Raw genomic sequence first — 13,329 nt, 5'->3', positions numbered from 1 at the left:
AATTTCCTCTTATTAAATAAATGGGGTGCCTCAGTGGCTCACTCAGTTAAGCATCCAACTTTGGCTTGGGTCATGGTCTTCTGGTTTGTGGGTTTGAGCCCTGCATCGGGCTCTGTGCTGACAGCTCAGAGCCTGAAGCCTGCTTTGGATTCTGTGTCTCCCTCTCTGTCTCTCTCTCTCTGAAAAATAAACAAACATTTAAAAATTAAAGTAATAAATGAATCATCCATCACAAGATTTTGAATACCAGATGAATTGTTTGAGAGGACAGTGTGTGAGTACTTTGTTGACATACTTTCTTTTCTCCATGTTATAGGTAATTTAAAGAAGGGAGGGTGTGGTTCAAATGTTTTGGAAGCAACTGGGAGGGATTGAAACCACCTGTGAGTGGATCCTAGTATTGCTCCCCTCCCCAACCAGAGGCAGGACCTGCCTGCAGCAGTCTTTCCCTCTCAGACTGTGATAAATACAGCCCAACAACCTACCTAAAATGAGATCTTCCCTCTTTGTTATCCCATCTCTGTTCACTGATGCTGTGTTTGCATCCTCCCTGACTCAGACTTTTACACACAGACCCACACCTCCTTACCTTGTGTGGTCTGACCCCAAGCATTTACTGAATGGCTTCCTTGGATTCAAATATATGCCTCCCTGCCTACATGCATGTACACTTGATTCTTTCAGGTGTGTCTGCTACTTAGGAATGTGCTAGTTCCATGGTCTTGTGGCCATCTCTTGTTTTAACTGAAGTCCCCTTCCTTGCCCTTCCTGGCCATCCCGATTTTTTAGCTACCCACTTTGTCCACTTGGACCCATGGAGACTAGTTTAGTCTGAGAAAATAGAGTCTAATTGTCGCTCTGACGAAGTGCCGAGGGCTTGGTTGAGTCTTGGACCAAGCAGATTGGAGAGAGGTCAGGGATGGAATTTCGGGCTGAAAGGAACCTTTCTCTCCATAGCCTTCTCTTTTTGACTTGTCCATGGATACAGCTCTTGGGGAAATAAAGAGATGAGACAATTATCCAGGGACCAGGCTTTTATTAGATTGCTTATATCTGCATTTTTTTTTCTGTTTTTCAGATGGGTGAGTCAAATGAAGATATAGACCAAATGTTCAGCAATTTGCTGGGAGAGATGGATCTCCTGACCCAGGTAAGATCCTCTTTTTAACTTGAAATTAGTAAAAGATGGGTTTACAGTATTTGATTTTAATATGATGAGAGAGCTATCTTTAAAAAAAGAACAACTGGGGGTGCCTGGGAGGCTCAGTCGCTTGAGCGGCTGACTTCGGCTTGGGTCATGATCTCGCGGTCTGTGGGTTCGAGTCCCGCGTTGGGCTCTGTGCTGACGGCTCGAAGCCTGGAGCCTGTTTCGGATTCTGTGTCTCCCTCTCTCTGTGCCCCTCCCCCACTCACGCTCTGTCTCCCTCTGTCTCAAAAATAAATAAACATTAAAAAAAATAAAAAATATAGTAAAGTTCCAATTAAACATTGAAAAGGAATGAAGAATTAGAAAGTCACCATTATACAACATCTGATGAAATACACACTGAAGCATATGATTTTTAAGGTTAGTGAGTACAGAGCAATGTTCTCAATCTTTAGTCATTCACATATCACTTTCATAATTTTTGTCATGCTGCAACCCACTGTCCTATTATTTTCTTAATGTTTGTCATTAATTGGTTTTTAAAATTAAACTCTGTCTCAAGTAGATGTTCTAACTTGATTTCTTCTCAAACATCCAAAGGAGATACCCAATAATTTAAATTTTCATTGCGTTTTTGTATACCACCTAAAATCATTCACAGGCCACACCAGACACGTAGAGAACATGCTACATTCTTTATTTCATTTTGGGCTTTGAGTGACTTTCCTAGGATAAAGGGAACTCCTTCTGGAAATCAATTACCTTTCTTTTTTTCCTTCTCTCTAACTGGAAGCCTGTTTTATCACACATGTATGTATTAATATTTTGTTAGAGAACTACTTCTGATTTCTTTGAATAGCATGGTAATTATGTCCGGAGCAAAGATTAATCAGCTACCCTAATTGTGATGTTAGACTTCTTAGTCATGGTGAAGGAGCTCATTGATGAAATTTTTTGTACTTTCCTTTGTTCTGGTATTTGCCCCATTGTTTAATCAATCAACTTCTCTCTTCTCCACAGTTTTGCTTATTCTGTTTTTCAGAATGAATTCTGGGGCTGCAGTCACTTTTCCTTACACTTTATCCTTAATACTAACTTGCTTGGGTTAATTTTTTTAACTTCTTAATTAATGGTCTTTTTTTGTTTCTACTTATAATTGAGGATATTCCATTGTTTTATTCTCAAATGTATAATGATTCATTTCCTTCAGACATCTAAGACATGAACAAGGATATTATTTACCAAATCCAATTAACATCAAAGGATGCACTTACTATCATGAACATGTTCATGTTGCAGGATGGGGGAAATCACCTCTCAAACTATAGACATAAAAACATTTTTGGAAATTTAGATTGTATGTGTAATATAGCTTTCAAATCATGGAGGAAGTCACCTTTTCAATCCAAAGCTTTTATTTACAAAATTGATAACTTAATTCTGTCTTAATTTCTTTTTAATAAGAGTTTTATTAGATAAGAAAAAGCATAGGGGCGCCTGGATGGCTCAGTGGATTGTGTGCAACTTCAGCCCAGGTCATGGTCTAGAGGTTCACGAGTTCAAACCCTGCATCAGGCTCTGTGCTGACAGCTCAGAGCCTGGAGCCTACTTCAGGGTTCTGTGTCTCCCTCTCTCTGCCCCTCCCCAGCGCTCGCTCGCTCTCTCTCTCTTTCTCTCTCTCTCTCAAAAATAAATAAAAACAGTTTAAAAAAAAGAAAAAGCATAATATTTTATTATGTACTGGCAGATTCATCCTGAAACAACTTTGATCTTCCAAGTGACTAGACATTCCTTTTCTTTGATGTCATTACTTAAGTCCTTACAAGAATTACACACGATATGTGTCACAAATGCACCATTACAGGAGATTTATCTGTTATTCCTGAAAATTAACTATCTCATGCTCATCATTCTATGTTGACCTGCTGTTTCAAGGTATACCTTGTAGAACCATTTTGATGTAGTCATTTTCTGTAGGGGTAAAAAATCACATAAAGCATTTTTCATGTAAGAATACAGTTTTTAAAGAACATATTTAGAAAGAAAATGTGTAAACAATAAATGGTTTTGTCTTAATGATTAAAATATACTGCAGACATGTTAATGTGGTAAATAACTTTGAGGACGGGGATCTATTTTCACAGAGTTTAGGAGTTGACACTCTTCCTCCTCCTGACCCCAAACCACCCAGAGCTGAATTCAACTACAGTGTGGGTTTTAAGGATTTAAATGGTAAGCAAAATAATTTCTTAAGTAATTTGAAATCATAACAATGACTAACATCTGTACAGAACTATGATTTGAAAACAAAAATGTAAGGAACCTGGACATTTTAAACTCCTGGATTTCGGCTTGTGTTTTATGGTGTTTGGATTAAATTGGGGGGCCAAAAAGATATTTTTGCCTACAATGAAAGGGAATACTGTCCTGCATTTATGTAGAGTATCAAAGCTATTTTTTTTAAGTAAAGGGAGTTTCTTCCTAGTACTAAGCCCCAAGAGTAAGAAGCTATAATAGAATAAAAAAATATTAATAAGGAAATGTCCCTTCAAAGATAATAATGAACTATTCATTTCAGAATGATTGATAATATATGTATGGGTGCTTCAAAATATATTTTAATTGATATATAATTAATATGTATTTGCTCTATTTTTTATCTTCCCTGAAATCATCACATTATTTTATTAACAAAAATCTGTCTTCTTATTTACTACGAAGACAATCTTTAGCCCATGTGCTTTTTCAAACTACAATGAATCTTGTAGTAATTGCTTCCAGTGAGAATTCACTGCAACTCTTGAAAAAGATTTTCCAAAGACGTGCAGTACCCACCAAAAAAGTGAAAAACAAATAGAGAAGCCCAGTTACAGAAATCCAGAATTCCAAGTTTTTTTCTGTCACTGAGTTTCTTTGTTTCTGTTATTTTTAGTAATTTTTTTATAAACCTTTAGGTGCCAATGCCTATACCTGGACAAATTATAATACATTTCTTCTGACTTGTTTTCCTACCTTCTTTTATGTTTGCCATATAAACTTAACTATTCCTGGCAGTTATTTCCATCATAAGATTGAGTGATGGTAACATTCATGACATTTCAAAAGAAGCCATACACCTTGGTAAACTGTCTGACATTAATAAATAACATATACTTGCACATATGAACAGTGCGGGTTTTGCCTAATCACACTCACCATGGCTGAGTGCTTTAATCAGTTCAATTAGAAGAATTAATCAATACTGCAGTTATAGACGACTCAACTACTGCTTTCGAAACACTCAGTACCTAGTATCCAAAAATTACTGAAAACGACAGAAACAAAGAATCCCCACAATAATATAGTATTGTTTAAGTATAGTCACGAGAAACTCATGTCATTAAGACTAGAAGATAAGACATATCCATGAGGCACAATTTGGGTAGAGGACAGAACCATTAAAAACTACTTATGTGTACTGAAAATTAAATGTGTTGGTAATTAGAAAAGAAATAGGCTTTTTACTGTCTTCACTTAAAATGTTGCTAAAATAGGGGCGCCTGGGTGGCGCAGTCGGTTGGGCGTCCAACTTCAGCCAGGTCACGATCTCGCGGTCCGGGAGTTCGAGTCCCGCGTCGGGCTCTGGGCTGATGGCTCAGAGCCTGGAGCCTGTTTCCGATTCTGTGTCTCCCTCTCTCTCTGCCCCTCCCCCATTCATGCTCTGTCTCTCTCTGTCCCAAAAATAAATAAACGTTGAAAATGTTGCTAAAATAAGTTAAAAATATTTGCCCAAAGTCATTCAGAGAGTTAAAGACTTCCGAACAGAACCCATTCAATTCTGTATTGCTCACTTCTGTATTGATATAGTTAAGGTTATGATTTTCTTTAGAAATTGTTAACATGAGAACTGTTATGGGAACTCTGTCCCTAAAATTTTTATAAAGGATTAAAATAATTTGCTCATATGGCAACAGTCACAACATAATTGCTGACATTAGGAAATTATGAATATGCTTCATTTGTTCTACATATATTTTCTTTGAAAATTTTTAAATTGATTCAATTTTATGAAGAAGTTATATGCAAAAACGGCTTAGAAGAAAATAAATCCTTTTTACACATTTACTTGAGTCCAAGTGCTATACACTAGAACTATCAGCATGAGTATAATATGCTACTTGGTATTTACTATGATGGTGTTTGGCAATAAATTATTTCACAGAGCTTCATGGTCGTTGCTGAGTAAGCTGCATTTCCTCATTCCACTTCATCCTGCACGTAGCAGGTGACTCTTCTTCCTCATGAATCCCTTCCATACTGCCCATCCTGTGTTCATTACATTTGCCATCCAGTGAATGCCTGCTCACCAAAGCACTCCTCTAACAATGCTCACTGACACCGCTCCCCCATAGGCCCCACAGTCTGTCAGCTTTCAGGATCACATGTCCAATCACCGATCACACATGGAAGAAATTCCAGTGAGAACTGTCCTTCCTCACCCTCACTCTGAAAATCCGTGTCCGTGCTTTTTTAAAAGTTAACTCTCAGCTCACCGGCTTATGAAGTATTTACCACTTAACCCAGTTCTTTAAAATTATTTTTTACTTCTCAACCTCCTTAGTGCTTTATTTCCTGCTGATAATCATTAATCACTCTTTCTTTGAATGTGAGAGTTTCCGTAGTTGGATGGTGTGCCTACAGAAGTTCTATCCTTACCACAAGTCTCAAAGCATACTAAACCCCGGTTGATTGGGACCTACTTTCTTCCAAATAGATTTATCATCGGTACTCTGTCTGCTCTCCTAAGGCCTGGGGAAAACTCCCCTTCCATCTGTTTCCAACATCTCCCCTCCCCTACTTTTCTAAAACTCTCAGCTCTTGCACCAGAATATACAAGAATTCCTATTTAGGCAACTAATTATGTGCTTGGATCTGACTTTGTAGCTAATCTGTGAGGGTAGAAAATAAGTTTTTCTCCTTTTATGGGGGGTGGGGGGTGGAGGAGAAATTCAGCTTTGTTGAGGTATAATTGACAAAATTGTAATACATTTAAAGTGTACAGCTGTAAGTGACTCGATATATGTATGCACGTAAAAGAATTTCCTCCATAGAGTTATTAACACATCAATAGGGGCGCCTGGATGGCTCAGTCTGTTAAGCCTCTGACTTTGGCTCAGGTCATGATCTTGCAGTTTGTGAGTTTGAGCCCCACATTGGGCTCTGTGCTGCCAGCTCAGAGCCTTGAGCCTGCTTCTTTGCCCCTCCCCCCCATACTCTGCCTCTCTCAAAAATGAATAAACATTAAAAAAAATGAACACATCCATCACCTCACATGTTGTTGTTGAGAATATTTAAATTCTACTCTCTCAGCAAATTACAGTTAAATAACAGTATTATCAACTATGGTCACCATGTTATACATTGGTTCCTGAGACCTTATTCATCTTTATAACTAAAAGTTTTACTCTTTCGCCAGCCTCTCCCTGTTTCCCACACCCCTGCCCCTGACAACCCGTACCCAAATATCACTCTTAAAAATGACCTTCTTGATGTGTATACACACACACACACATACACACACACACACACACACACACACACACACACACAATGAAGTATTACTCAGCAATCAAAAAGAATGAAATCTTGCCATTTGTAACTGCATGAATGGAACTAGAGTGCATTATGCAGAGTGCAATTAGTCAGTTGGAGGAAAGACAAATATCATATGACTTCACTCATATGAGGACTTTAAGATACAAAACAGGTGAACATAAGGGAAGGGAAGCAAAAATAATATAAAACGGGGAGGGGGACAAAACCTAAGAGACTCTTAAATACAGAGAACAAACAGAGGGCTGCTGGAGGGATTGTGGGATGGGGGGATGGGCTAAATGGGTAAGGGGCATTAAGGAATCTACTCCTGAAATCATTGTCGCACTATATGCTAACTAACTTGGATGTAAATTAAAACATAAATATTTAATTTAAAAAATGAAAATTCTTTAAAAAATGGCCTTCTTTCTGTTTTCCCAGGTAGAAATTGTTACTTTGATCATTAACGTGGTGGTTTTTCCTATCAGAGTCCTTAAATGCGCTGGAAGACCAAGATTTAGATGCTCTCATGGCAGATCTGGTAGCAGACATAAGTGAGGCTGAGCAGAGGACAATCCAGGCACAGAAAGAGCCCTCTCAGAATCAGAATCATCCAACACCCCTGAACATACCAGATTTCAGCGGTGCAGCCGCTCTTGGTTACGGAGCAAATGTTGCTGTAACTAGTGTTAGCCAGTATGAGGATGATTTACCACCTCCGCCGGCTGATCCCATGTTAGACCTTCCACTGCCGCCACCACCTCCTGAACCTCTCTCTCAGGTAAGTGTGTGGGACAGGGATGGCAGGACTCTTGACTTCTGCTACCCATGGTCTTTGACTTTCTTCAAAATGACAGTTACATTCATAATTACCTAATTTCTGAGATACTTAAACAAGGATACTGAGTACGTTTGTTGCAAAGCCAGAGTCCTCCATAAGAAGACACATTGGTGTGTATAAAGAACATATTGGGGACATATTCAAGAATTATTATAGCTCAGCTTAAGTTTATATTTGTATGCGACACTCCCTGATAGTACTCAACCTTTTAGGGTAATGTTTTATTAACTTGGCATGAACAGTGCAACCAATTTTATATCATGTCTCTGTCTCTGGTGCTTGCCCAGTATGTAAAGAATTGAAAGCATTCCTCACATACTTCTGAATTGACCTAAATGGAATTTTGTTGAATTTGGCTACCCTGTTCAATAGAGCAAATATATCTATGAACTATTTGTAATGTCGTAGTTGGGTGGAGTGAGGGTGAAACATTTACTTACAAAAATCAAAGGGCCTTAGGAGCACCTTGGTCGCTTAGTCAGTTGAGCATCCAACTCTTAATTTCAGCTGAGGTCATTATCCCAGCGTTATAGAATTAAGACCCACATTGAGCCCACACATTGGGCTCTGCACTGAGTGTGGAGTCTGCTTGAGATTCTCTCTTTCCTCTCTCTCTCTCTCTCTCTCTTTCTCCCTCCCTCTCTCTTCCCTCTCTCTCTCTCTCTCTGCCCCTCTTCCCTACTCATGTGCTCTATCTCTCTCTCTAAAATAAAAAAAATAAAAATAAAGGGCTTCAGGCTCATAAAATATTTTACTCTCTTTTCTGCCTGCTCACATGTGTTTGTCAGTGTTTTTTTGGTGAATTATAAGTTTAGGTTTGAGTATGAGTCTTAACTTTTAGAAAACTAAGGACCCCTTTAGGAATCAAATAAAAACTAAGACTCCCAGAAAATGTATGCTGATCCAGAAAAATGTATATAATCTCAGAGAGTACTCAAATCCCTTGAGATCCACCTGTAGATTCCTCAGGTTAGACTCCAGTTTTGAGCCACTCAGAGATTTCTGTGGACTAAATATGTAAAGCTCTTTTAGAGTCCTCATTTTATCTTTGAAGTTACTATTTCTAAGATACAAAGAGTGACTGCATTCTACCTCTTTGGGTTGAACATTTTTGTTATGGTTATTTAAATTCTGAAAATCAAATGTGAAATTCGGTGCCTCCTAACACAGCCTTTTGTCAACATAAAGTAACTAAGACATTAGCCATCGCCCAGGTACTTTCTCACTGCTGTTCTCTAGTGGATGGTGTTGAATGTCTTGCTGTTTTACAGGAAGAAGAAGCAGCCCTAGCCAAGGCTGATAAAATTAAGCTAGCATTGGAAAAACTGAAGGAAGCCAAGGTCAAGAAGGTAAACTATGAATCACTTTTGCATGGGGCAGTTAAGTTAATGACATTTATGCTTAATGGGGAAAAAAAAAAAAAACTAAAATTTCTAGTGGTGTTTTCCAAATAGGTATAATTTTTTTTTTAATTTTAGGACAGATGATTACATAGTTATTCTTTCTGTGACATCAGTTAGCTCATTTGTGATTGATAAATAGGGATCTATTTAATATAAATGTGGAAGTTTCCAAGTTTCCACCCCCAGGGCTCCCTCCCCTGGAGGCACCCTCTTGTTCTGCTCAGCTGTCATGTAATAGCAAGTGGTGCCACCTTCTGGGCCCACTTAACTGGGTCAGAGCTCCACTTCCATTGGCCTTCCCTTAGTCAGCATTTCGCCAGTTGCTTTTGTACATTTTTCATCACCCCTGAGGCAACCTCCAGCCCTGCTGCCCGCCCTAGATGTCCTGGTTATTTCCTGAGATCTCAAATGTTTTGACTAGTGCTCTGGGTTCAAAGTTGCATATATTTTGAGTGATCTGTCTAATCCTATTCTCCCAATAAGCCTGCAGTTTCTTTGTGTGTTTTCTGCAGACTGTAGGCTTTCCAGGAACGCATATATTACATTATCATAGAAACACGTGTATTTAACCTCAGTAGAAGTGCATACCTAATAACAGCTAAGTGTTAATGATAGTTGATTTGGTAACTTAGGAGAAAGATGAAACAATCTTATTTCACTTCCTGAAGCATATGCCATGTCTGAGACCACTTAAGAACTTCTTACTTCTAGCTGGGTAAATTGTTCTTTTCACAGAGCATAAGACCTTATATTCCTGCAGTACCTATCAGGGTTCCTTGGATGAAAGTGTTCAATACATGCTGAATAATATTCAGTAAATAGTCCTTGACTATCCCTGGGTCCAGACATTCAAGGTTCATGTGTGAAAGTCTTCCCAGATCAGTCTGGCTCCATTCATTCTAAACATGCATGAAACTCTTTACCATTATTCTTCCCAGTTCTCTACATGTGATTAAATTCTGTGTCACCTATTGGAATCCTACATCCTCAGCTGCCTTGCCCTTCTGCCCCCTTGTACTCATCTCATTAAGTCCTGGCTAAATCCAACTCTCCTCCTACTCAGTCTGCCCCTCACCAGTGCCTAGGCTTCCCAACAGTGCAGGCACTCTCCCACTAACCTAGGAAACGATTTCTACCTGTTCTCTCCTTTAAAACTTCCAATACCTTACACATCCACATTCTCTCAGCTAATGATGTTGCTCCCTGTTGCACTGAGAAAATAGCAGGACTCAGAAGGAAGGTTCCATAAGCTCCTGACACATTTATCTTCCTGCCTGCCTGCACCTGTGACATAGAGTCCATAGTCTTTCCTATAACTGTTGATGAGCTGCCATGTTTCTGAGACCAGCTTCTCATGTGCTCCAGTTCCCATCCTGTCTTCTTGCCCCTCCCATGCTAAAGCCTCCCATGGTGCCCCATCTCACACAAAAAAGCCCAATCCTCACAGCAGTTGAAAGCCCCTAGATGGTCTGGCTGCCCTCTTTCCCCCACCACTTACCCCATTCTTGCTACCTGGTCTCACCATTGGTCTTCAGACACTCCAGGAATGCTCTGGCCTCAGGACCTTTGCACTTTACAGTGTCCTACCTCATAAGCTCTTCCCCAGATACTGGTGGGTTTTCTCTGTTCCTCTCCTAGGTCTGGTCACCTTCTCAGTGAGGCCTTCTGATCTGACATTGCACTCACACATCACCACTACCCCCACCCCTTCCCACTTTCTTTTTCTCTTCTGTGCTCATCACCATCCAGCATACTATCTACTTCTATTTATTGCCTACATCTCCTCCTCATCCCCACAGAAGTTCCTCCAGGGATTTTTGTGTTTTCTTCACTGACACATCTGCATCCCATAGAACGGTGCTGGGTTTACAGATATACTCCTGTTCAGGCCATGTCTCTTCCTGTGTAGAGTTAAATTCTAGAGGGGGAGTAAGTGTTAGGAGGAAAGTAAAGCAGAAGGAAGTGATGGAGAGTACCTGAGCCACTCCGAAGTGGACCTAGTGATGGGGGAGGCCTCTCTGAGGAGACACCACTTAAGCAAAGACCTGGGCAGCAAAAAGAGGCCAGCTCCCCCTGCATACAGTTGGAGAGTGTCCTGGGCAAGCTGGGTGGCCATTGTTCAGAGAGCCATTGAGTAGGAGGGAAAGTTGAGGAGGAGTTGAGGTCAGAGAGGCAGGCCAGGCCACATAGCCTCACAGACCCAAGGAAGAGTCTGGAATGTATAAGTGCATTGGGAAGCCATTTGAGGGTTTTTAACCAGGGATAATATCTGGTTTTCAGAGATCATCCTGGATACTTCATGGAAACTGGAAAGGATGACAAGCAGGGTGGCCTGTTCTACAGCCCACATTGGCACAGTGGCTCCCTGTACATAAACGTGGGCCACAGTGGGTCACTAACTTTATCTGTAGGGTAAAAACACAGAAGGAAATGAGTACAAAGAAAATTCACAATTACTCAAACTATTTTAAAACACCAGACTGTTTGTGAAAGGGGGGCCACATTGGCTGTATTTTCAGAGGGGAAGTGAAAAGAGAAGTCGATTGTTAGATAAAAAGGTAGGACAGCTAGCCTGCTCAGTCGATTTGCTTCAACTAGAGGTTAAGAGACTGGGAGGAGATAGCAGCTGTTTCCTGCAGCGTATCAGAAAGCCAGAGAACTTCAACCATAATTTAGGTGAGGTGAATTGTAACAGTAAACACAATGCACAACCTGTCTTGATTCAACGAAGATGTCAAACAAAGCCACTCTGTGTACGTTTGAGTTGTACGTTTGGTCTGATTTCAGACACTCCAGATACGGTCCTTAAAACAGAAGCCTGTGAGCACAGAACATTAAGAAAATAACAGAGACAAAAATTAAAATATATATAGAAAGAAAGAAAGAAAAAAAGAAAATAACAGAGACACACTTGTACATTACTAACATGACTGAGATGTACTCCTACATAGTCTGCAACATAGAAATGGAGTCTGAAGTACTCTGTAGTACTCAAGTACTCAAGTACTCTGTAGGGTGTTGACATCATTTTGGATCGCAAATGATGTACATACAGCTTATGTTACAAAGCTTTTGGAACTGGAAATGGGATCAGACTCACTCACTAACTTCATGGGTTTGTTCATTTGCTTTAAAGCTCGGTGACACAGGAGGGCAATTCCATGTGTCAATTTTATCATGGAATCAAAGAAAATGTATATCATTTTCTTTGTATATGATGTATAGGATCATGTATATGATTCTAGGATATTTTTTTATTTAACAACTTGCAAAAGAAAAAGAAGAAATGATAGAAATCATGAAGTTCTTACTGTAACAGATTAGAAAGGGGAGGTTTTTTTCATTCTTGAATCATTCTCTCCTGCATCCAACAGTATAGATATGAAAAGCGCTCTTCTTGCTCAGTCACATAACTGGGATCTAGCAATATTACGTGTTAGTGTAGCTACTCTTCAGCTTGTAAATGTGACAGAAGCTGTGAAGAATAGTAAATACAATTTCTTCCTGCTAAAAGTTGCCAGCCTTCTCTTGTTTTTTTTCTTTATTTTCCAAGTTCTGTAATTGTAGACATTCATAACTACATATGGATTAAATTTAGTTTGCAACTTCTGTCAAAAAAAAATAAAAAAACAAAGTTTCATCACTGTGAAATTATGTGATTCAGTTTTTTTCCCTCTATCTAAAAACAAAACAAAACACAAACATATGTTTTCTTTTCTCAAGAATACCTAAGCAAAAATGAAATGTGGTCAAACATCATTATTTTTTCCATCGTGGAGATTAAGTCTTCTAAATTCTAACGTTGGCCGTGTTTTCTTAGGACATGTAGCTACTCCACATCAGTAATTCTCAGCAGAGGGGTACCTGGGTGGCTCCATCAGTTAAGCATTTGACTCTTGATTTTGGCTCAGATCATGATCTCAAGATTCGTGAGTTCAAGCCCCACGCTGGGCTCTGCACTAACAGATTTCTCTCTCTCCCTTTCTCTCTGCCCCTCCCTCGCTTGTATGCATTCTCTCTCACACTCTCTCTCTCAAAAATAAAGAAATAACCTTAACAAATATTTACAAAAAAATACTAATAATTTTCAGTAGAGAGCAGTGGGTAGGCCTTCCACAGAAAATAAATCATAATAAAGCCCGCTATTTGAGGATTTTGTGTTTCTGTACAACCCTCCATGCTTCATGCCTCAGATCAGATGAATGTATCTTTGACTTTGTGGCACTTGGACCTATCGTTTTCAATACATCAAAAGACAAACATACAGGAAAAAAGCAACCTTCCAACAAGAGGTTCCTGGGCTACAGGTTTTATAGGTTTTCAAGGGAGAAAAAGTATTCTGCAGACAAACCTGGACTAAAGGT

The 13,329-nt window shown here is 39.4% G+C and overlaps 1 protein-coding gene across 1 annotated transcript in view; it reads left to right on the top strand.

The window, feature by feature from the left end:
• The window catches only part of APBB1IP (amyloid beta precursor protein binding family B member 1 interacting protein), a 97,490-nt gene that overhangs the window by 37,410 nt on the left and 46,751 nt on the right, over window positions 1-13,329 (top strand). The window contains exons 2-5 of the mRNA XM_040451171.1: window positions 1,079-1,150; window positions 3,292-3,379; window positions 7,210-7,502; window positions 8,834-8,911. Of these exons, the coding sequence (XP_040307105.1) occupies window positions 1,079-1,150; window positions 3,292-3,379; window positions 7,210-7,502; window positions 8,834-8,911 (531 nt within the window). The remainder of the gene's footprint in view (window positions 1-1,078; window positions 1,151-3,291; window positions 3,380-7,209; window positions 7,503-8,833; window positions 8,912-13,329) is intronic.

Source organism: Herpailurus yagouaroundi, unplaced genomic scaffold, assembly GCF_014898765.1.
Source record: "Herpailurus yagouaroundi ecotype Mexico unplaced genomic scaffold, PumYag 203, whole genome shotgun sequence".
NCBI classification, from domain to species: domain Eukaryota; kingdom Metazoa; phylum Chordata; class Mammalia; order Carnivora; family Felidae; genus Herpailurus; species Herpailurus yagouaroundi.
Note: the sequence above shows the minus strand (reverse complement) of the source record. Positions and strands in the feature narration are given on the sequence as shown.